Here is a 25,230-nt window from a genome sequence, read left to right on the forward strand (position 1 = left end):
ATAATAATATCTGATGTTGTCTTTAGCATTGTCCCAAAAGGTGCTTGCTGTCAGGTTTCCGAAAGATGACCTAATTGATTCATGAGCCTCGAGTCAAGTCTCAAAAGAAAACCAGTCATTTATTAGAAGCACCATTTTGGCAATACCTTATTGCAGTCAGATCTGAGCCTCATTTGAATGATAGTTGAACTTTACCCCTGTTCCTTCCTTTCCCTCAGTCTGTATCATTAATCAAATTCTCCAATGAGGTGCACCCCTCACAAGCCTGCTGCAGTAATCTGAGATCTGATTCTAGATGAAAGTATGTGTGGATGATGCGGGACAGAGAAGGAAACGCCTCGGGGGGTAGGAGAAAAATTCTAGGGAGAGGCCGTGTTTCACCATCTCCCCGACTCAGGTGTCCATGGTGACCTCCTCCTCCTGGTTGGCAAAGGCCAATCGGCTACCAATGGGAAGGTTGTCCTGGCAGTCAATTTTGATGGCGGAAGGGACAATTGGATTCTGTCCCTCGGTAGGGTCGCTTGGGCTGATATCACTGTCCTCCCCTGCCTTGACCTATCCTGGTGTTGACCCTGCCTTCCAGAATACTGGCAAGCTGGACAGGAGAATCCATATCCCCCGTCCAAGCCTCGAAAGGGCAGCATGTGCTGGTAGAGAGAGGCCCTAGACTTACGAAATTGGGATGGAAGGATCTTTCTCTTGTCCTAGACTCTATCAGCAAGGGTTCCAGAGGAGCCCCAAAGAGTTTATCCCCAGCAAACAGGGTGGAGGCTAGGCACCATTTGTGCTGATATAGAGGAAGCTATGGTCTTAGGGGCAAATCTGGCCGCACATAATGAGGTGCCCGCCAAAAACTGCACGGCCGTCATAATTTTGTTCAGGTCTTGGTGTACCCTGGAATCAGATTTAGGAAGCCGCTCCTGCAGTTGAATTAACCACAGGAGAGCAGCCCGCAAAAGGAAGAAGCCGTCAAGGCCTTGACAGCCCAGATGGCTGATGGATGGCCCTTGATTAAAATGTGCTCAGACCTCCTATCCTCAGGTTTCAGCGCTTCCTCAGGGATGCTGGGAACGACCATGGGAGAGGAGAAGGCCACTAGCAGAGCATCAATTGAGGGGACCTCAAGTAGCTTCATTAATTCAGGTCCTACATTAAAGAACCTCTTGCCCTGAGAGGTTGGGAAAGGGCCTGAACTGGAGAGGACCACTGCTGCTGGACAATGTCCAAAAACAGTTTAGGGGAATCTTCTGATAGGGTGGAAGCAGCAGCATCCATCCCCGCTTCCATCGTCAGCATGCAAACTCGCACCTAGTTTTGGATCTTGCCAAAGGAGGTGGGGGTTCACTGCACTGGGCGGTCCTGGGCCTCGTCTAGATTGGGGCCTGCTGGGGAAATTCTGGTTATAGGCAGTCCAGAGCCTGGTCTGTTGCCAACGGGTGAAATGTTCCATTCCATTCATCTAGGGCCACTAGTTGGGAAGCAGGGAGGTGGGAGGGGAGACTAGGGGGTGGCTTTCAGCTTAGAGAGCACACCTGGGCCCGATTGTTAGAATTATGCTCCGTTGAAATTCCAAAATGGTGGCCACCTCATGGAGACCTTAAAATGGGGGCCGCCTCCTCCGTGCTTCCGATGAGGCCTCCAAGGAAGGCAAACCGGTGCTGGGATCTATCGCCGCGTTCCCTGCCCTCTCCGCTGCTGCCCCCCCGGGGGGGCAATTTGTAACTCAGAGATGTCTGGAGCCTTGATCCAATGATCTGGGACTGTTCTGGAGCCACACTGCGCCGGCTGGCACCACGCAGCGGCCCCTCACAGCTGTAGAAGTCTCAGGGAAAGAAAAAAATATTTTTAGAAAAAAATTGATCTAATCTGCAATAGAAAGAATAATTTAGAGAATTTTAGTCCAAATCTCAATAAACCAGAAAGAATTGTGAGGAGAGATTGAATCACACTTCTAAGTCCTTGAGTATATTCAGTCACAAAGCTGGGTAGAGCTGCAGAAGAAGGTGTGTCTTAAAGATAACAGACTTAGTCCTATTGGTTATTGTACGAGTATAACCCATCCATGCATGGATGCTGTCTCCACCAACCTTGGAGAATGTCCCCGGCGAGGCTTTGTTCCTGGGCTCACTCTAGCAGGTCTGTCATGGGTTTGGCAATCTTCGCAAAGGAGGGGATGAATTGCCTGTAGAAGTTCGTGAACCCTAGGAAGCTTTGTAGCTGTCTGCAGGTGCGAGATGGTTGCCACCCACGGCTTGAACTTTGCCTGGGTCCATCTCTATTCCCTCATTTGACACTTGGTAACCAGGTAGTCAAGCCATGCACGGTGGAATTCCCATTTTGATACCCTGATGTACAGGTTGGCTGCCAGATGTTTTTCCAGTACCTGTCAAACCAGGGGTATGTGGTCATTCATGGTCTCCGTGTAGATGAGGATGTCATCTAGATAGACAAGGACCCCCTTGTAGAGCACTTTGTTTATTAACTGCATGAACACCGCTGGGGCTCCCTGCAGTCCAAAAGGCATCACTTTGAGTTGGAAGTGCCCTAGGGGGCAGCTGAACACTGTTTTCCACTCATCTACTTCCCTAATCCATACTTAGTAGTATGCTTCTCTGAGGTCTAGTTTGGTGAAGACTTTTCCTTTGGCCAAGTGAGATAGCAGGTCCTTCATGAGTGGGAGGGGGTATAGGTTGTGTATGCACGTGGCATTGATTCCTCTAAAGTCCACACACAGTCTCATAGTTCCATCTTTTTTTTTCTTTGAAGAGGACTGGCACTGCGACCCATGGCTTGGCTGGTTCGATGAACCCTTGTGCTAGGTTTTTGTCTATGTATTTGCGCATTTCTTGCATTTCCCGGGGCATCGTGGTGTACAGTTTGGGCTTGGGTAGCTTTATCCCAGGGATGATTTCTATCGCGCAATCTGCCTCATGGTGGGCGGGGGGAGAATGTCGCACTCAGTCTCACTGAATACTTCCACAACGTCCTGATGTTCCCCAGGGATCTGTTCGGTCTCTGGGGTTTTGTCAGATGTGGCTGCCAGTTGTTCTGGTGGGCTCTTTTGGGGGATTCCCTACTTGGATGGTGTTTCTGCTTGCTGGCGTGGAAGGAGTTGGGTCCCCTTTTCTATCCCAAGTCTGCGGGTACCCCCTTGCCACCAGATGGTTGGTCCCCACTTGTCTAGTCAGGAGAGTCCCAGTATGACTGCATCTGTCATTTTGGAGGCTTTTACGAATCAAATTACTTCCCAGTGATCCGCTAGGTCTAGTCTCACTGGTTCAGTCAGGTGGGTGGTATGGGCTCCCCCGATTAGGGGCCCATCAACCTGTTCGAACCAGATTGGGTGGGCCAGTCTGTTTGCCCTGATCTCCCGTTTCTGGACTGTGGTCAGGTTGATCAAACATCTAGTGCAGCCTGAGTCTATTAGGAATTGAAAAGTCCCCTGGCTTCCTGTTTTTGGGGCTGTGAGGCGTATTGGGAAAACAAAAGGGTGAATTGATCCTCTCACCATTGGGTTGTTTTCGCCCTCGTCGTCATTGTCATAGGATTCTGGTGACTGGTCATTGTTGCCTGGGTTTCCCCCCCCCCCCTTGTCTGAGTGGGGAGGGACCTCTGTAGCCTGAAGGGCCTTCCGGGACCCGTTTGGGGCCCCATTCCAGTCATGCCCTGGGTGGTGGCTCTGGCCTTGGCATCGGGGTTGGGGTCATACACAAAGATGCCATGTGCCCCCCCACATCTGTCGCATTTCAGCAGACTTTGAGGGGGGGCTGGTTTCGGGGCCCGCTGTGTTGCCGTGGGTCCCCGTCGGCTGGGTGGTTTCAGGTCTCTCTTTCGTGTCCAGGAGCTTTCTCAGGTTGTTAGTGCGCAATCCGCCATTGACTTTTATTGCTACTCGGAACCACTCAGAGAGTCAGTTTGGGATGTCATGGTAAGCAGTTACGTGGGCAATTTGCTTGTCCAGTCTTGTTCTGAAAAAATGCACCAACAGACTCTCTGGTAAAGGGGGTAGCCTTCCAATGACTCTCCTAAATTTGCGGATATCTTCTTTGATTGGGCGGCTCCTCTGCTTTAGGTTGCTGAGCTCATTTTCTGCATACAGGTCCTCCTCCACCTCCTCAAATCTGGCCTCTAGCAGTCATAGGAAGTCATCTACGCCTTGCAGTTGGGGGGGGCTCTCCTCTTGTGGAGGACTGCTAGCCATTCCCTTGCCTCTCCCTCTAGTCCCTCTGCGATAGTATTCACTATGGCTCTGGGGGATGAGTAGAGGTGTCCATAGCGTTCTAGGTGGATCTCAGCTGAGTCAAGGAATAGGGCTAACTGGTCTGAATCCCCATCAAACTTTTCCCTAAACCGGGGCGGTTCATTCAGCACTGCTCTTCCCTCCTCCTGTCAGCCTCTGTATGCTTGTGCTTGATATGACTGGCTATATTCCTCAGCTCTAGTTCAGAAGTAGGGAGGGGGTTTTCTGCCTTGGGCAGCCTGCCTGCTACATGGCAGGGGCCCTGGTTTCAGCTTCCTTCTGATGGGTGGAGAAGTGGGTCTGCGTTCCCATCTGCTTCTCGTCACCTCAAAAGGATCCTCCCCTCTCTTTTGGCCTGTATAATGGTCTCTCTTCACAGAGGGTGGCCCAGTTAAATTCCTCCCTCCGTGGCTCTATGGAACTCCCCAGGGGCTTCATCAGGGGCTTTGGGAGTCTGGCTTGGTTCCAAACCAGCATCCACTCCACTCTTCCCAGCTCGCTCAGGGCCCTTTCCCTTTTCTGGGCATTGGGATGGGGGAGCTCAACTTTAGCTGCTTTAGGGGTTAAATACTCATCTCCTCTTGCTTTGGCCGCTGGAGCAGGCATCTCAGCTTTGATGTCTGTGGTCAGGCTGCACTCCGGCTGCAATCAGGCTCTCTTCGGATAGCTGGCCCTCTGCCATGGTTGCCCAAGTTTTCCTTCAGGCACCCCAGATATCAGGGAGCGATTGGAGAGTCCTGGATTCAGGAGACCTGGTAATCTTGATATTTTAAAAGGAGATCTGACTACTGCAAAATCTCCATTCCCACCCCACTCTGGGACCAGCCAGAGGTGGCATTTGCCGGTTCTCTGAACTACTCAAAATTTCCATTACCAGTTCTCTGAACTACTCAAAATTTCCACTACCAGTTCTCCAGAACCTGTCAGAACCTGTTGGAATTCACCTGGGTTGAATCTTGAGTAGTAAATATTAAAAACGTTTGGATGCACTGACCTTAACACTAATGATTTCAATCCAGATAATAATATCTGATATTGTCTTTAGCATTGTCTCAAAAGGTGCTGTTAGGTTTCCGAAAGATGCCCTATTGATTCATGAGCCTCGAGTCAGGTTTCAAAAGAAAACCAGTCATTTATTAGGAGCACCATTTTGGCAATACCTTATTGCAGTCAGAAATGAGCTTCATTTGAATGATAAGTGAACTTTACCCCTGTTCCTTCCCTTCCCCCAGTCTGTATCATAAATCACATTCTCCAAAGAAGTGCAAGCCCTCACAAGCCTGCTGCAGTAATCTGAGATCCGACTCTAGACGAAGGTATGCGTGGAATGCGTTCCCCCATTTTCCTCACCATGGCACCGTTGACAGGTGCTTTTTTCAAACAGCAATAGGAATTTCTTGATTTTTGCAGTTCAATAATACAATAATACAATAGTAGAGTTGGAAGGGACCTTGGAGGTCTTCTAGTCCAACCACCTGCCTAGGCAGGAAACCCTATACCGTTTCAGACAGATGGCTATCCAACATCTTCTTAAAGACTTCCAGTGTTTGAGCATTCACAACTTCTGGAGGCAAGCTGTTCCACTGATTAATTGTTCTAACTGTCAGGAAGTTTCTCCTCAGTTCTAAGTTGCTTCTCTCCTTGATTAGTTTCCACCCATTGCTTCTTGTTCTTCTTGTTCTTGAAAGACATTTCACTTCTCAACCAAGAAGCTTCTTCAGTTTTAACTTGTGGGGAATGGAAAGGATGTATAGTCTTGCAGTCAGCCAGTCACTAATACTCTGAGAGATCCTTGGAACCATATGGGGGTTAAGCTGTGTCCTCAGAGTCACCTGAATTAGAGTACAAATGAATGTGGAACCATTTTGGACAGGGGTGGGCAATTAATTTTCCCCAAAAGACCACATGAGAAACTAGGACTGTTTTCAAGGGCAGCCATCATTGACTCTAAGAATCTATATAGATATCTATAGCATCCTACACTGTGGAATATTTTAACCTAATGTTCCTATACACACCATATGAACTACTGTCTCTTATTTCAAATCTGCTAAACTAGAGCCAAATGATAGAATTTTAAATTTTTATTATTTTTAACCTGCACGCTATGTGATTCATGAAGCCACAACTGGTTTCTTTCCTTGACTTTATTATCCAAATGCATTATATACACAGTGTATATAATCTTAACAGTTTAAGATTACTTCCCATTTTATTTGGCATTCTGTGCCTCATTTTATGCTTCCAGTGAAACTCATTAAAAAGCCCAGCTGTAAACATTTTTGACATTCTCCAAAATAATTTGGGAATTCTCAATCCAACCCCTCCTCCTATGTATTTTGTTTCAAAAAGAAATCTTTTCCTCCCCTGACTACATGTTTTGCAAGCTGAGTACAGAGAAAATAATATAGCTGATGATCATTTTTAGAAAATTCTTGCAACTCAATGCCAGCAATACCGCAAATATATCTCATATATATAGTATTGTCCCATCTTTATTCTATTCTCATGTGAAAAGACAGATAAGAAAGTAATATCTATGGGTCATTCTAGGAAAAGTCTCCAAGGGAAATCCACTCAAAATCATCTTGTAATACCCAATAGAAGTACATTTGGTAGTTGTATTATTCATACTTATACAATCCAAAAGCTCTCAAATAGCATAAAATTGCATTTAGGGATATTTTGAAATTAACTATTGATTTCCTCTTTAAAACCCACTTTCATTTTAACATGTTTCCACTGCTCAACAGCACAAAATTAAAAAGTTTTAATTCAGAAAATGCAAGCATGCTGTCAAATTCTCTGCGCTGGTAATGCTTGTAGTCTTGTCTCTTATGGGGTAAAAGGAGTGAGGAACTATACGATAGAACTATCTCAGTAACTATCCATCATACCACTTACCCATCCTCAGGGACACCAGGTTCTAGGGTCCGACAGTCCCGGGGTTCATGGGACACTTCCAGGTCATCTGCAGGAAACTCAATCAGGTCACTAAGTGGGCCTGGCTCAGCATCTGGCAAGTGAGTGCTAAGGTATTTCTCAAAGTCAACTGGCTCTACCACTTCTGTCAGAGGTAACTGAAGGGCAGGGCAACAAGAAAAGAAAGAAAACAGAAAATTACAGGTAAAAAGGAACACAAGATGCAGCTGGTTCATTTAAATTACCTAAAAGTCCTGAACCACTCCTATGCCATACTTGATGTGATTAGGATAAGATGATTCCTTGATCATTTTGCTCAAATTTAGAATTTTTGAATGCCATAGTTCTCCACTTACAACCACAATTGGGCCAAGAATCTCAGTGATTGAGCAAAAATAATGACTTACTTCCTCTATAGCCAGACACTGATTCATATACTGGCTTTTGTCCCTTAAACAACTACTCTCTTTTTAAAGAAACTAACTGATTAACTCTATCCAACTATGATTTTCTCAATAAAAGGTCAAAGTCTATTAGATTTAATACATTATTATAGTTAAAGGTAATAATTACTGAAGAAAGGTGTGTAAAATTAGCAACTAGCTCTCATTTTTGGCCATATAGGTATATATCATGCAATTATTTCCTTCCTTTTCTCTTTCAAACACAGTTAACTTGATATTTCACATTCAAATGCATACTCCTCGATACACTGTACAAGTTATCTAGTATTTGCTTAAAATCATTTTGATTGTTAGCAACACAAAATCATCTGCACACAAAATCATACACATCTTCATGTCTAATCGCACACCGCTAAAGGCACTATAAATATTTTTATGAATTTAATTTTTTTATAAATATAAATACATAAGCAAAATACATCACTCATCCTTGTCTTGTTTCTTACACCAGGCTGAACCATTTGCTAAGTATTCTGTTTATTTTCACATATCAGTCACATATTGCATGTACTGCACCACATACCACATTCAGAAATCATTCTTCAATTCCCTATTAGCGTAAAGCATTCTATTATTCAGGTCTAATAACTGATCATTTTATAGAAGTTTATAGAAGTTATGGATGGGCTCATGAGCACAAAGCTGGAAGAAGGAGGGATGAAAAATGCCTGGCAATTATAATGTCTGACATGGCATAGGGATCAATGTTCATCAGTTGTCTTCCCTTAGGAGTAGATCCAAGCAGGTTATGAAGAAGATATTAAAGAACATAAAAAATAGCAGCTGTCAGATCCCTAAAAGTGATACTGCCATTCAATTGGGAGGAGGGGGGCCTTGGGGTCGATTTATTAGCAGTGCCTGTGACAACTGATATTTTACAACTGGTTTCCTGGCACCAAAGTGCCTTGAGATCCCCTCACCCTTTGGGGGGAATGTTTATGATGGCCATGTGGGACGGTTCACTTTAATGTCTAACAGAAGATAGCCATGGGAATGTATGTTTATTCAATTCTCAGGGCAGTTGGTAAAGGAAGCATCTTCACACTTGTGTATTGGCTAAAATCTGCATTCTAACTAATGGAAGGGGTCTCTACTGCTTTAAATCTATACTTTCATTGCCTAAGGGGATTCAGACGTTGCTTTGAATTCAATGACTACCATTCTACTTCATAAAAGGCTCCTTTTGAAATACTCCGTTTCAAGAGTCTTAACTTTCTAAAGTTAGGAGAGAATCCCATACAGCAGCATTCATTCCTAAATTCTAAACACACAAGCTATGAAATAATACAAATTAGTGGGACAAAAATATAAAATATTATGACACAAATAAAAATATTTGTCTTGTAGTGTGGGTCGATATGACTAAGAGAAGACTGAAGATCTACCAAGAGCTCTCTAATAACTTGTATATATAAAGTCAATTAAAAGTGGTGCTCTTCATAATGTGCTCCAAGTATAGTCTTTTGACTTATGACAATTGAGCCCAACATTTCTGTTGCTAAGTGAGATATGTCAACACCTAAGGCGTTTCCATGACTACTCCCAACTTGAGAAGGGGGGGGAATGCCATGCATACTTTTGGCCAGAGTAAAAGTCTCATATTTCTGCACTGGGATGTGAATGCGCATGTCCAGAACCCTGCCATAACGTCCTGTTGGAGAATGTGATTGATGACCTCAACCAGAGGGGAGGAGGCACGGGGGTAAAGGTCAGATGCCATTAAGTGTGATTTAGTTTCAGCTACACAGAGGTCCGTGCCAAGATGTTAGTCCTAATAAATGGTTTTTTTTAACCTTGTCTCGGGGCTCGTAAATTAATTAGGGCAACTCTTGGAAACTTCACAAGATAGCTAAAACTGACTTTTAAAATAATTTTTTTCCGGGTTCCCTGAAGCCCGGGCTCTCTGAGCACCCCCTCCCCCAATGTTTGGGTTGCTTGGAGGGAAAATCAGGCAGCAAGAAATTGATTGCAGCTGGAGGTATGCAGCAAAACTCAGAAGCAGAAGCAAGAGAAGATAAGTACTGGTGGAAATTCCCTTGCCCTAGTCCAAAGCCCAGATGGAATCCCGAGGGAGTGCAAAAGAGCAACGGAGGGAGGAAGTGAGGGGAGGGACATCTGATCTTGTTGAAGGGAAGAGATGTCCCTACTTTATAAATCACCATTACTGTGGAACCGGTGGGTGTTTAGAAAACTTTACTACTAAGAGAGATACAAAAGTGGGCGGTAGGTATAAAAAGGTTGACTACCCCTGGGCTAGACATATGTAGCTTCCTTAACTGTTCATCATACAATTTAGCCTCCAGACCCTTTACAACCTTTGTTGCTCTTCTCTGCACCACTGTTCCCTCTAAGGTGCGCGGCTGCGCGGCCGCGCACATGGCAAGAAAACACCGCGCAGCAGTTTCCAACTGCCGCGCAGTGATTTCTACTGTCACAGGCGCCGGAGGCTGGGGAGGTCCTTTGCAGACGGCTAGAACTGGCCGCCCGCATGGACCTTCCCGGACTTGTTTTGATGAGCGCGGGGCGACTGAGTTCAGCAAAGCAAGCCCGGGGAGGTCCTTTGTTGGCGGCCAATCCTAGCTGCTTGCGCCCGGCGCTGCGGCTAAAATAAAACCCCAAAGCCCCTGCCGCTACCGGAATATCTGCTGCCGCCTCCTCCTCCTCTAACAGCACCACCACATTTGCTGCCCAACGCTGCGGCCATGAAGCCGCCAAAGCTCCCGCCGGCACCCTCGGCCGTGGCAGCGGCGCCTCTCCCTCCGTTCAGAGCCCCTGAGCTGGGCCCCGTGTTACCCCTGCCCCCTCCTCCTCTGCTGTGCTTTTGAGGAGCCATGAAGCCGCGGGAGCCAGTAGGAAGGCAGCGGAGGGGGCGGCAGCAGGGGGAAAAGGCCTCACGGCTTCTCAAAAGCACGGTGGAGGAGAAGGCAGCAGGGGTAATGCGGTGCCCAGCTCAGGTACTCCGAGTGGAGGGGGACACGCCGCCGCCGCTGCCATGGGTGGCGGCACCAGCGGGAGCTTTGGCGGCTTCACCTCAGCCGCAGCACCGGGCAGCAAATGTGGTGGTGCTGTTGGAGGAGGAGGAGGAGGAGGCAGCTATTATTCTGGTGGCGGCAGGGGCTCATCGGCATCTTCAGCAGCAGCCCTGCCCCCTGTGAAAAAAACCAAAGATGGAGCAGATCCACGCAGATGACATTGCCGAAACATGACTGGAGGAGGAATTCTGGGAGTTGAAGTCCACAAGTCTTCAAGCTGTCAGGTTTGAAGACCACTGCGGTTTTTTTTTCTAAAGGGTTAGTGGTGCCAGGATCTTGCAACTTGACAGCTTTAAGACTTGCATGCTTCAATGCCAGAGTTCCTGAGCCAACATGACTGGAGGAGGAATTCTGGGAGTTGAAGTCCACAAGTCTTCAAGCTGTCAGGCTTGAAGACCCTTTGGGGTTTTTTTCCCTAAAGGGTTAGGGATGTAAGGATCTTGTAACTTGAAAGCTTTAAGACTTGCGTGCTTCAAATGCCAGAGTTTCTGACCCAACATTTTGGTTGCTAAGCAAGAGCGTTGTTAAGTGATACTATATAACACTTTTAATTAAGCGGGTACCTTGAAGAAACATAACTTTGAGTTTCAAATAATACTGATTTCGTTGTTGTCTTAGGTGACACCTGTGAAAAAAATTCAGGTGCTGCTCAGGCATGAAAATGTGCCGCTCAAACACTATACTTTTCTGCTCACACTGAAAAGAAATTAGAGGGAACATTGCTCTGCACACCTTCCAGCATCTTTTCTGCATCATGGTAACCAGAACTGGATGCAAAATTCCAGGTGTGGTCTCACTAGTGAGGTATAAAGTGTTATTATCACTTATTGTGCTCTTGACACCATCCCTCTGTTGATCAGCCCAGGACTTTATTGGCTTTTTTGGCAACTGCAGCACACTGCTGACTCATACTTAAGTGGTAGTCCACAAACCTAGATCTCTGTCACAATTACCACTGTTAAGCCAGATACTGCCTATTCTATATCTATGCATTTGCCTATACCTATGCATTTTTCCTGCCAAGTGCTTTTCCCATCTCTGAACTGTATCTTGTAGGCTAGGGCCAAATGCTCAAATCTGTTACGCTCCTTCTGAATTCTGAGTCTTCCAAAGTGTTAGCAATCCTCCTCTCACTTGAGGCTTCATGGAGCTTCAATGAAGTCTAGAAAACACCATGAGAAGGACCATAAGGGGCCAACTGCTGTTAACAATTGCACACGCCCAGCCCCAAACACTTATGCTGAAGTCTGATACAATATACGATTATTTTCCCTTAATAAATGAAGCTACAACAGAATTCAGATAATTACTGTGCTGTGGATCTGTTAATATTACCAGAACAGAAAAAAGAAACAACTGCTGGATTTATCATTCCCCTGAGAGACAAAAATGTTTGCACAGGTCACTTGGAAAGTACCTAAATAAAGCATTTGTTCTCATGATAAACAGCAAAAGCAGAAACATAAAGGCTTTTGGGAACTTTCTGCCACTGAATCTGGCTACCAAATGCCCTCTATTGTTGAGCTTACATGCTAACCAAGAGATCAAATTTTATTCTAACAAATTCTCAAGGATATGGGAATATTTTCAAAGAATCCAAAGGAGAGTAACAATAATTTGAAAGAAGGGAAATGGATACCATAAAAATACCCAAACACAAAATCAGCAGTGTTCAGCAGCTGTTCTTAGCACATTTACAAAGGACAAAGAAATTTAGCCAACATTCAAGAGGCAGCTACTTTTGCCTGTTAATCAGCAATACTGAACACTCCTATCCTTACTTTCTGCCAAAGAACAACTAGTTATCTGCTGTTCTGGAACTTGTTTGTTTACTATTTTAATAACCAGATGTGTTTACGGACATTGCCCACCATAATATAGTACCAGATAACTCACCGACTGCAGGGTGCTACCACGTTTCTTGGAGAGCTGTGGTGAGTTGCCATATTCTCGACACATATGTTTCCTCACTTCAGCTGCCACAGTCCTGTGAGATAAGAAGATAATAGTGAAGCATCCACTTTTCTCTTCGTTTCTGTATTATCCATACTCTCAACCTTTTCCCACTCCACCGGAAATATTATGAAGAGTGCAACCCCTTCATTGGCAAAGTATATATTTATTCTGAATCAACACAATCTCAATTAATAGTAAACTCCAAACTATAATTCTGAATTTTAAATTATCTGCAGCCATTATCTCCATTTATTCTAGACTCAGTTCCATAGAGTCCAAACCTTCCCAGATCTCATTCAGTGGCAATAACATAGAAGAGATAAACATCATTTAGAAATTGATCCTTACTGTTTTTTTCTTCAAACAAAACCAATCCCAAATCATCCTGATGCAAGAAAATAGCATATTCACAGTACGATATAACCATTTAGGGGCTAATAATTCAAAATAATTTTCCATTCACCAAGACAGACATTCATAGTAGGCCTCCGAAAATATGAGAGTGAAAATTAGATGTTCCTGAATCAGACAGGTTATACGAACGGACAGAGCGACAAAATAATTCGGCTTCCTTTATATAATCATTATTTAGTGAATAAATAATAGTATACCAAGTCAAAAGTCACACTTTACCAAATATAATGCATACAGTGTAGGACAGTGATGACGAACCTATGGCACGCGTGCCACAGGTGGCACATGCAGCCATATGTCAGGGCACGTGAGGCGCTGCCCTGTCACTTGGCCAGCGTGCGTGTGTGCGCTGGCCAGCTGAGTTCACCCTTTTTTAAAGCCATTTTTCGCCCTCCCCAGACTCCAGAGCCTTTATAGGAGCCTGGGGAGGGCGAAAAGAGCCTCCCCCACCCCCCCGGAGGCCCTCCAGAGGCTTCATGAGCTTCCCTGAAGCCTCCAGAGCGCAAAAAACCAGCCCTACAGGCAAACCGGATGTTCAGGAACGGACTTCTGGTTTGCTCGGAGGGTCATTTTGACTGCTTCGGAGGCTTCAGGGAAGCGTCCTGAAGGTCCCTGAAGCCTTCAGAGCGCTCAAAACAACCCTCCGAGCAAACTGGAAGTGACTTCCAGTGTCAGGCCTGTAGTTATGTTTCTTTTAGGATCTTTGACCTGCCACACTTTCTATTATTTCATCATGCTGTTTCATTAGTGTAGTAATTGGGAGGGGGAATAGAAAGGAGTAGAATTGTGGAATGTGTTGTTGTCATTCTTTTCTAGAAGCCCAAGTTCATCTTTTGTCTCCGCACTTCGACACCTGACCGGAAGCAGCTGGGTGGAGATGCCAGCATGGAAGAAGAAGATTGGACCATGTGATGGATTTATGGGTGTGGGGATAGATCATGAACTTTCAACTAGGTGGAATCCCAGGAAGCTCTTCAGATTTGGGATTTACACAGTTTGATGCCAACACGTCTTATTATATTGGAACTTTAAGGATATCTCTGCCTTGGACTCTGATTTAATTCTGCATGATATTTCATTTCATTTCATTTCATTTTATTAAATTTATAGACCGCCCCCTCTCCCCGAAGGGACTCGGGGCGGTGTACAGACAGAAGTTAAAATACCGTATACACAATAAAAATTAGAAACCCTTTAAAAACAAATTAAATATAGAGTCTGTACCATAATAGTAAAAATTTAAAAACAGCTTAAAAAGTCTACCCCCAGAAATTTAAAATACCGGCCAGGAGGATTGAAGATTAAAACTACGATTGGGCCAGGCCAGCTAATTGGAACAGGTGGGTCTTGAGTTTCTTGCGGAAGGAGCGGAGATCAGTGGTAGTTCTGATGTCGGGGGGGAGATCATATTTGGAACGCTGACATTCAGTTTGCTTGAAGGGTCATTGTGACTGCGCTGGAGGCTTCAGGGAAGCGTCCTGAAGGTCCCTGAAGCCTTCGGAGCGCTCACAACGACCCTCCAAGCAAACCGGAAGTCATTTCCGGTTTGCTCGGAGGGTCGTTTTGACTGCTCCGGAGGCTTCAGGGAAGCATCCTGAAGTGACTTCCGGTTTGCTCGGAGGGTCGTTTTGACTGCTCCCGAGGCTTCAGGGAAGCATCCTGAAGTCACTTCCAGTTTGCTCGGAGGGTTGTTTTGACTGCTCCGGAGGCTTCAGGGAAGCGTCCTGAAGTGACTTCCGGTTTGCTCGGAGGGTCGTTTTGACTGCTCCGGAGGCTTCAGGGAAGCATCCTGAAGGTCCCTGAAGCCTACGGAGGGCTTCTGGGGGGCGGGAGAGGCTATTTTCGCCCTCCCCAGGCTCCTATAAAGCCTCTGGAGCCTGGGGAGGGCAAAAAAAGCAGGCAAAAAATGGGGGGAGCGCCTGTAGTGCGTGCATGCGCACTGGGAGGGTTGCACATTGCATTATGGGTGCAGCACGCCCACACACTACCCCCCTGCGCTCCCCCCACTTATGGCACACGAGCCAAAAAAGGTTCGCAATTGCTGGTGTAGGAAGATAATCCCAGGGAGCAACAAAATATATCTAATACAAGAGGAATGTTTAAGTGTTGTAGTGTTGTGATGCTCCTCTCCACCAAATACATTTGGATGATGCCCATGAACAAAGATTAACAAAATCATCAATCGCAGAAGAAGAAGGATGTTCTCCAATTGTGAGAGGCTTTTTGCACCACATTCTAGACGCTCAAGATTCCAAGTCAGGGAGCTGAGATGGAAGATGAGCAGAAGAGTCACAGACTCAAGTTCTTCTTAAGATAGGAAAAGGACATGATGCCAAACTTACCAGTCTGGGTAGCTGCTGGGGAATCTGAACCTCTCCTCATCCAGAAATACCCCAACAACTGCTGTTTCCTGCTGCAAAGACCAAATGGCCTCTAATGGCATAGAAGTTGGCAAAGTCACCTCGCAAGAAGTGGCTTACCTTGTCTGCCCACCTTGAGTACAAACAGGCTACCCGGTTTTACCTCTTCTTTGAAAAGTCCAGGACTTGCCCATTCCATGTTGTGTTATAGCATCTGCCTGGTCACTGCAGCAGAAGCAACTGAGTGCCATTTTTTACCAGCAGTTGCCCAAACTGGTAAGCTTCCCATCATGTCCTTTTCCTCTCTTAGGAAGAACTTGAATCTGTGTCTCTTCTCCCCATCAGCCATGTGCCATATAGCCTCTTTCCCTCCTGCCCTTCCTGATGTCTGCAGATGCTGCACTCCCTACTTCCTGCCTTTCAATCCATTTCACCATCAAATCCACATCTTACTTGCATTCACACAATATGGCAAGTAGGTGGCTTCTTTGAGTTTTAGCATGCCAAGACCCATTTTCCATTCTTTTTTTAAAAAATCCCCAGGGTGAATGCCAATCAAACCACATCTCTCTTCCATTTTCTTCACCCTTTCTATTTTTTGGTTCCGGAACTGATGAATCAACAAAGAGATCTGAGATAAAGGCAAGAAGCTGGATAAGAAATCTGAACTAAAAGAGATTGTTGCATGACATACACTTTAACCAATCTCCAGGCAGCTAGGGTAAATGCAGTTGTGTTGGAGGAAAAAAGAATCAGGTTTAGAGAGTCACAGAGATGTTGGACGACAACACTTTGGTGGTATGTCGGCCATTTTTCCACACAAAAAATCCCCCGATATTAAATATGCCTTTTTTTGTTTCAAGCAAAGAACAGAGCTATCAACTCTGTGTTCTTTGCTCAAACACAAAAGGCCAGCACAAATGAGGATTTTTCCACACCACTGTGGCAGAAGAATCTAAAAAACAAATGCTAAGGAAAGTAAGAAGACAACTTAAGTACGCTTTTAATAAAGCTAAGGAAGGGTCATTCCAACAAGTTTCCAATAGCAAGAAAGGAGAGAGAGAGATTCTTCAGCTGCTGTTTTGGCAACAGAAAGGATCACAGTGGGAATTAACTTGGACTTCTCCTTTGGGGTATTAGAAATGAGCTTCTTCTGCTTCTTAGCTCTAGAAGACGTGGACCTTTGTAAAAAGTTCCACTGACTCCCAGTGCAGTTTTCTTAAACCAAAATGTTTTTTGTATGTGTATGTGTGTATGTGTAATAAATATTTATGTCCAGTTGTGAATTTATGTTTTTATGTCCGATGGCCCAAGGTAAGTAAGTAAGTCTTTAAGAAGATGTTGGATAGCTATTTGTCTGAAACGGTATAGAGTTTCCTGCCTAGGCAGGGGGTTGGACTAGAAGACCTCCAAGGTCCCTTCCAACTCTACTATTGTATTGTATTGTATTGTATTGTATTAAGTATAATCTTTATTGTCACTGTACTTAAATATGACGAAATTGGTGAATGAAGAACAGGTTTACACTACTTTATCTAATTCTGCTAAAGTACAGAACTCTGATTTCTTGAATAAGCTACAAATTGGCTTCAGTGAAATGCTCCAATAAATTCCTACTGTTGGACTCTGTGAAAATTTACTACACAAAATGGGTGTACTTTCAATCCTCTGGCTCCATCCACTGAATCAGGAACTGAAAATTGTATCATGATGTACTGGGTACAGACAGACAATAGAAGAAAAGTGGGAAAGAGCAAGAGGACTCTCTCCTACAATAAGGAAGTTGTTGTAAAGACTGATACATATTGTTTATTGTGTTCAGAAACCTAGTTGTAAAGCAGACGGAATGAGAGGAAAAGTATCTAAGTACAGTACCTCATTGTAACAGCAATTAGCAAAAAAAAACCACTCCTCCTATTTATAAATATCTAGTGACTATTTGATGCAACACAGTGAGGTGTAAAATGCTTTAAAAGAGACCTAGGTGGCAAAGCAGCTTTTCTACAATATAATTACATATTCAAATTATAGCTTTCTATTCCATGACTTACACTGATGAGGGATTTTTTGATCTTACCGCCATCTTTTCTGCCGAATTCAGTTTACATTGCTAACTTTGATCTTTCCATCTCCCAAATGAAGGCAACATGAGTATAAAAACCAAGCAATTCAACAGTCACTAGACCTCTTTTTATGGAAGTCATGGGAAGCTTTTATTCTTTTTTCCCTGAGTAAATCAGCATAATCTCATACGATCCAGCAATTTCACATGACCTTAGCAGCTGCAAAGGAAGAAGCCAGAGTGCAAGAGTTCACACTACTCACTTATAAGGAGCATATTTTTGGCATAATATTGTAAGAGAACATAGTTTCCATAAAATATTTCCAAATTAGTCTCTTGCTATAAAGCAAAGCAGAAGAGCCCTGCAGAATATCAAAGGCGATACTAGTAGGGGGGCCTGAAAGAGAAAATGATGCTGGTACAGGCATAGTTCCCAACTCTTGTATGACAGGCCTTTGCAGGAACAGAAGGCTGGGCTGCAAGGGCCTTTGGACTGACTCAGCTCTCAGGCTCTTCCTATGAAATTGAACAGAAGACCTTGTCTTCTCTTTCCTATGAAACTGGCAAACCTTTTTCTGCTTAGCCAACCTCTCTGCCCTTGTGAAAGTTTTCTAGAGACCCAATACTAAAAATTTATCCAGGCACAAAAAGTATCAAAGCAATCATTTTTAGCAGGGCCGAAATTCTACACTTTTTTTACCCCACCTAATCACACATTCTACCAAAAGAGAGTGAGATCTTGAAGACCAACATTGGCTAGATCCATAACATATCCAATTTTGGTCTTCCTCCCCCAGACTGTTTAAGTAATTTAGCTGATTACTAAATTGATATGACATAAAAACTAAAAAAAGCTATCTAACCATATAAAGAGATGGAATGCAGAAAAATAAGTGATTATGTACCATATCTCCACAATGAACCAGGTGTTATAATTTTAAAACACAAATCAGAATTCCGTGCATTCTTATTTTTTAAAAAAAATTGTACAAGAAGAAAAGTTGTTTCTGTATATTAATTCACAAGTTTGTTAACATCTTTATAAATGAGTCATAAATGTGAGCTTGCACATCACATTAAATAAAAAAATAAAATAAATGTCTAATTTTTAACATTTTCTGTGAACTGGACTCTTGAAAATGGAGGATGTTCCTATTTGGCATTTTATAGTTTTCATTTACTAACAGATCTGACTCACCTACTCATCAATAAAGCTTCCTTTCTGAAGTTTATAGATCTAACAAAGCCCCACAAGCAGAAAACAAATTGCCTGTGATTAAAAACAGAAGGCAATTATTTTAGCTTCCCAATTAAAGTTAAAATAAAAGTTCAACTCTATATCTTGGAAGCTCTATACATATTGAATTATTTCAAGGATTAACCAATCGCATTTTAGAGCTAAATCATTTCAAGGCAGCTTACATAAAAGCATAATTCTGGTGTAATGTAATCACACTAAGGCACGCAATATGGGGGGAAAGCCCAACGGAAAAGTAAAGTGATCCCAACAGATGAAGATGTGATTAGAAAAATATTAGAATGTGCAGAACTGGATAAGCTAACACCAACAATTAAGGAAAAGAAAGAAACTGAATATTTTTTGACTTGGGACTTATTTTATCAATGGCTAGCTGACAAAAATAGGAGCTAGAAACAGGAAAATATATGGAAGGATCAGTGATATAAGAAGATATGTTAACTTGGTTAAACAAATAGTATGATGATGATTATTAATATAATGTATATTAATGCAATGAATATTGCTGTAAACACTTTATTATTTCCTAAAATGATTTGTACCCAGAGAACACACTGTTCAATTGAAATTAGAATTTTTGTATGCTATAAAATAAAAGAATGAAAATCAATCCAGTCAAACGGATGTTACTTTGCAGAGCTACAGATATGGAGCCACTGCCATCATGATATGAGCTGAATTTTGTATTTGAGCGAAACTCATACATATCCAAAATAATATACCAATTTAAATATTCACGTTGCTTTTCTCCTTGCATTTCTGATAGATTAATTCTATGTTTTGATTCTTGACACTTTTGATTGTTTTAAGAGCAGTAATTATTACTCTAATTAAAATAACTTATAAAGGTTGCTGAAATAAATTGCAGAACAGTTTCAAGGGTTGAACTGGTGCATACCAATTAATAGTTTAAAATTAACCTTTTCCACACATGCAACTATTTTTTAGCTTTCCTAAACTTACAAATATGTACAGAAATCTTTCAAATTAGTCTCATCATGCAACTAGTATACCTCTCCTAATTTGTATGAATTATATACTAAAAGTCATAAAATCAACACCCAATGAAAGCAAATTCACAAACACACAAACTGTAAACTTACTATAAACCAGAAAGTAGAGCCAGATATGCTGATTTTTATAAGAGCTGGAAAAACTGATGCTACATACTTTCACCAAAGACTCCACAATCTGCAATTTATTACTCTTACCTATATTTATAGCAGTGCTTAAAATTGTGAACTTTTTTGAATTTTCAATATTTCCATATAAATATAACATAAAACATCACTAGTTTTGCACACAAGACATAAAATTATGTACATGAAGAGAACCCAACTGAGCAAACATATTTTACATGGAGCTACTGTGTGAGATCTGGGAAATAAAGGCTCATGTGGCCAGCAGCTGCCACCCAAGAGGCCAGGCCAGACACCTGTCAGCAATGGGAGCAAGAAGATTGAAAGGTCAATTGGGACAACAGAGCCTAGGCAACAGGCAGCCATAAGGGCATAAAAGACAGGGGGAAGGAGAGAGACAGGGAGATGGGGGAGCTGAAACACCCCCGTTAAGTGCGGATGGCTACCAAGCATCCAGGTTTTGATCACATACCACAGGGGTACTGCAAAGGTGGTAACTTCATAGATTGGTCATGAGTCCCTTAATTCTGCGCCATCATAACATTGAATGAATCCAAGGGATTTATCTTCCTTGGATCTAAAATTGTTCATGATGATAGTTCTACTCCTGAATTCAAATGCAGGATAATCTTAGGCCGCACTGCAATGGTTAACATGAATAAGAGCTGGAAAAGCAGAGACATTGATATAAATGCAAAAAGCAGGCTAGTTAGAACAATAATCTTCCCTATAATGATGTATGGGTATGAGAGGTGGCTGATCGAAAAATTGGCACCTTTGAACTGTGGTGCTGGCGTAAATTATTACATATCATGTAAATAACAGAGAGGTATTAAATCGTATAAAACCAGACATGTCACTAGAAACTAAAATCATAAGACTGTCTGATTTACTTTAGTTACGTCATGCATGCAAAATCATTGGAGAAGGCAATGATGCTAGGAATGCTTACTGGAATAAGAAGAAAGGGCAAGTGTAGAACACACTGGCGTGATAACCTCAAAAATGAACATTCAACAACTGAAAGAAATTGTGCTTGACAGGATAGCATGGAGAGCACTTGCCTATAAAGTTGCCAAGAGTCAGAAACAATTACAACAACACAACACTGAACTAACACTGAATGAATGGTAAGTCAAGGGCTACCTGTAACTATATTTTAATTAAAATGAAATCAAATTTAGTTTTTTTCTTTGCCTCACACCTTGAGCATCAAGCCTTCAGCTTAGAACAAGTTTGATATCCCTAGCTTAAAATTAGGAGTTTATTGAGAAATACATTTCTGAATAGAATGAGAAAGGGCAGAGAAATGAACAAAGAAATTCTTGCATATATTTGTTTCCATCTGGACTCCTTAACAGAACAGATTCACTAACAAGATCAGAGGCATTTGGAGCAAGAGGCACAGGAAGCAGGTGGCTGTCAACAACCTGCAATTAAGGGTAGCTTTATAGCCTGGGAGGAAACAGACAAAACTTGGGATTCTTTGGACCTGATCCAGGAAGCTACTTCAACCTTTCCTTTAGCTAAGGAAGTTGCTTATCTTAAATCCACACAGTGTACACTCCTGCTGTACATTGTATAAATATGTGTGCACATGTGTGGGTATAGCAGAGTAATATCAAACATTGGAAACTGTCACACGAAAATTAAAATGCTTTCTATATGACAGGGTATCTGCCTGCATAGAAACATAGTACTTTCCCAAGTTGGCAGTGGCAGCATTGTAGATCAAATGATGTCTAGACACACAAGGTTTTACTAGAAAGTTGAACTGAATAGATGGGACTGAACAATAATAACCAGCAGGAGACAAAATTTAAATCTAGAAAAGGACAGGGAAAAAAGACTGATATGCATACTCCATGGTCCTCTCCAATGTTCTGCAGAAGCCTTGCATTAGAAGAGGGAGCTTAACATCAACTGTAGAAATAATAATAATGACAAAAAACAGGACGTGCAGAGGGTTTGGGAGGCCTGCAGAGTGCTCCTGGGGGCCGGGGAGGGCAAAAACCTTTTTTAAAATTTACCTCTTCAAAATCTTGGTGCGTCTTATACTCCGGTGCATCTTATACTCCGAAAAATACAGTAGTTGCTATGCCTATTCATTGGCTTAACTTGTTCCCATGTCTCTCCCAGTCATGAATATTTTAACACTCCTCCCTTCATGATTGGAAGAGACAAAAATCAAATAACCTTAATATTCCTCAGAAACCTGTATTTGAAGACCCACACTCACAATTCCCTTCAAATACCTGAGAATCCTTTTTATTGTGGTACATCCTTTGCAATGAAACAAAGATCATCCACAAATGCTAATAGTTGACAATCCCCACCTTGTAACTTTCCAGTGTATATGCAACCATCAGCCTTGCAACTCTTGAACCCAGAAGCTCGGAGAACGAACCTTCACCCTTAATCCATTTTCCTATTGCTGAACATTTTAACTAGAAATCCTTTTTCTAGTGGACAAGTTTACTTCTATAACATCATTGTAATATTTATAGTATTTGACATCCTGACCACCAGTTACATCATTATTATCTTTATCCTGAAGGAAAACCTGCATGTTTTCAAGAAAAGATTTGTTTGGGATGGTATAGTGACTCCTTATTTGGGTAGGGTGTTAGACTAGAAGACCTCCAAAATCCTTTCCAGCTCTATGATTCCTCCATTTATTTGTAAATTTGGTTAACTGGAGCTCATTTAGGCTAGGTAACATCTGTCTGCCATTTATAAGAGTATTAGTGCAAATATCAAGATTTAATTACATTTTCTTACATTACCAAAACAATTAAGGCCTCATCAACAATATCTATCGGCTTTTGAGATAATGTAAATATTTCCTGGATGTTTTTTTCCTTTTTCTGTCTCTCTCAAATACTGATATATAGTATATCAAGTTAAAAAATAGCTATTCACTCCTACTGGGTGGTAGTGAGGAACATATTTATTGCTAAGATTTATGAAACATTATTGAAATTGAATTTGGAAAGTGATTATGTAAAACATTGTATGAATCAGTGGGCAAGAAGTTCCCTTGGGTTCCTCTTCTTTTGCTTCCCACTATTTCTCTATTTAGGTTGTTCTTTTCTTGCATAGTATTTTGCTTTTTCTCTCTCTGCTCTTTTTGTAAATCTCAATATGATTGCCTAGCTGGCTTTTATTTTCAGATTTTCCACACACACACACAAACACACTATATTAGTCTTTTGCCTCTCTTTTGTGTCTCTTTTCCCTTTATCAGTTCCTCTCCAACATCCTGTTCTATATATTTCAATGCTTTTTCTGGTTCTCTAATACCTTTTAGTGTTGAATGTGCATCTTTTTTACATTTCAAGTATTTCTTCTTGTATTTGAACATCCCACATTCCATGTTCAAATTTAACAAGTTTTTGGTATTTTTATATTTTACCACATTTAATTGAGTCTCTCTTATTTCCAATTTTTTCCAGTTGTAGTATCCAATCCCAGGGTGAATCAGTCTGTTTCAAAACTTTTAACTTTCTTTCTCAGCCGTAGCAAAACAAAGTCAAAACAACAGCGACAAGCTGTATACTCCTTAGAAAGTTTTCCACTTATTTTTCTGTATTCTGTATTCAAGATTAAATTTTTCCACTGTTATTTATTGAAAGATGTTGTTGTACTCTCTTCCTTTCATTAGATGGCATTTATGCTCTCCCAATTATTCAAATCAACAGGTTGCCAGTACTTTCAAGAGTCAAAAATTCCAAATCCACTCAATATAAGACTTTCTATTTTCTGTGTCTTTCCTTTCCTTTTTTTCATTTTTGCAGAATTTTTTTTTTATTTTTTATTTTCAAAACAAACATAAAAATCCTCCTTCTTTACATACTGTAGAAAGTGTATCAGTTGGTGACAAAAGGCTTTTGTGCATCTCTTCCACCGTCATCAAGTGTAATTCACTTTAACTCTAATATCTTAACTCAGATGTTTATACCTGTTACTATCAATATACCTCCATTTTTATTTGACTATGATGGTTTAAACGTCCTTCATCATAAAATATACCAGAATTTAATACATAACCACATACTGACATTTCATTTATTTACTCATAAAATCCTCCATTGACACTAAATCCTTATATCCTATTCTAGCCAAACATCCATATTTAATGACAAAATTTTCTAATCCTCCTTTCCAAATTACTGTTTACAATTTACATCCAGTTTCCTTATGTTATACACATACATACATACATACATACATACATACATACATATATATATATATATATATATATATATAATTATTATTTTTATCATTATCCTTTCTTTATTTGACTATATACTATATCATAACATTTTCCCCCTAATAATCAAGACTTAAATGTGTCTGATTTAATTCTTTTTTATTGTTGTTATTATTATTAACCTTTATATATAATCCAAAAGGATTTCTAACCTTCTCTTCACGGGTATTATTCAATATTCATATCCAATTATTGCTTATCATAACACTACACATTGTATACATTACTATCATTATCAATTTTTCATTTAGCAGTACCTATTTATCACTAACTTTAGCTAGGTTTAGCTAGGTTTAAATTATACTCTTCCATCTATTAACCTGTATCTTTCCAATAACAAAACAATCTCATATATTCTGCCATCTGTGGAACCAGTCCTCCAAACCTCTTCTTAATCAAGTCTGTATGGACTCCTCTCAGCAACTTCTTGCTTGTAAAATCTCTCATGAATTCTTGAAGCCCTCTTTCTGCTTCCTTGTTCAGTTTATCTTTGATTATCAGCAGTGTTATCAAATATTTTGCAGATAGGATTTCATAGTCCATAGATTCTTTAATTTTTTCTTCTTCTTCTATATCTTGCCCTTTGAAATAAATTTCCTCTCCATTTAATTCCTCTTTCAATATTCCATTCTTTCTTTTTTCAGAAATATACCAATTGCCATAGATATCAACAAGTTTAATTTCTTTATGTTCATCTTCCATTTCGGTTTTTGGAGTTTCAATCCCCTCATTTTGCATTTGAAGAATATCCTCCGTTTTTCCATGTTTTATTGTTGAATACACCAAGAATTCCAATTTTCTCTCAATTTTTTCCTCCGTGTTTAATAATTTTTACAGTTCTAAAAATATTCCTTGCAAATTCAAATCCTCCACATTGTTTTAAGATGCCATATTCATACACAGTTGCTTTTGCTTACAAGGTCAGATAAGATTAAAGCATGTGTTCACAAAGACCGCTGTTTTTCGCAAATAATGCTGCTCTCACCTCTCTGTGAACAAAAACAGACTTGAAAGGGACAGCTGTGGACTCTTAAGATAGCCAAACAGCCAGGCAGTAAAACCTTGAAATGCCAAGTCAAAACAATCCATGAGAGAGAAAAAAGAACG

At 41.6% G+C, this 25,230-nt stretch overlaps 1 protein-coding gene across 5 annotated transcripts in view; it reads right to left on the reverse strand.

The window, feature by feature from the left end:
• Positions 1-25,230, reverse strand: part of LOC309396543 (dedicator of cytokinesis protein 7-like) — a 200,775-nt gene that overhangs the window by 169,786 nt on the left and 5,759 nt on the right. For all 5 annotated transcript variants that reach the window (XM_081961712.1, XM_081961710.1, XM_081961714.1 and 2 more), the window contains exons 2-3: positions 12,555-12,645; positions 7,145-7,320 (exon numbers count right to left, since the gene is read on the reverse strand). In XM_081961712.1, coding sequence (XP_081817838.1) covers positions 7,145-7,320; positions 12,555-12,645 — 267 coding nt within the window. The remainder of the gene's footprint in view (positions 1-7,144; positions 7,321-12,554; positions 12,646-25,230) is intronic.

Source organism: Natrix helvetica (assembly GCF_964273705.1).
Source record: "Natrix helvetica genome assembly, chromosome: 1".
Classification (NCBI taxonomy): Eukaryota; Metazoa; Chordata; class Lepidosauria; order Squamata; family Natricidae; genus Natrix; species Natrix helvetica.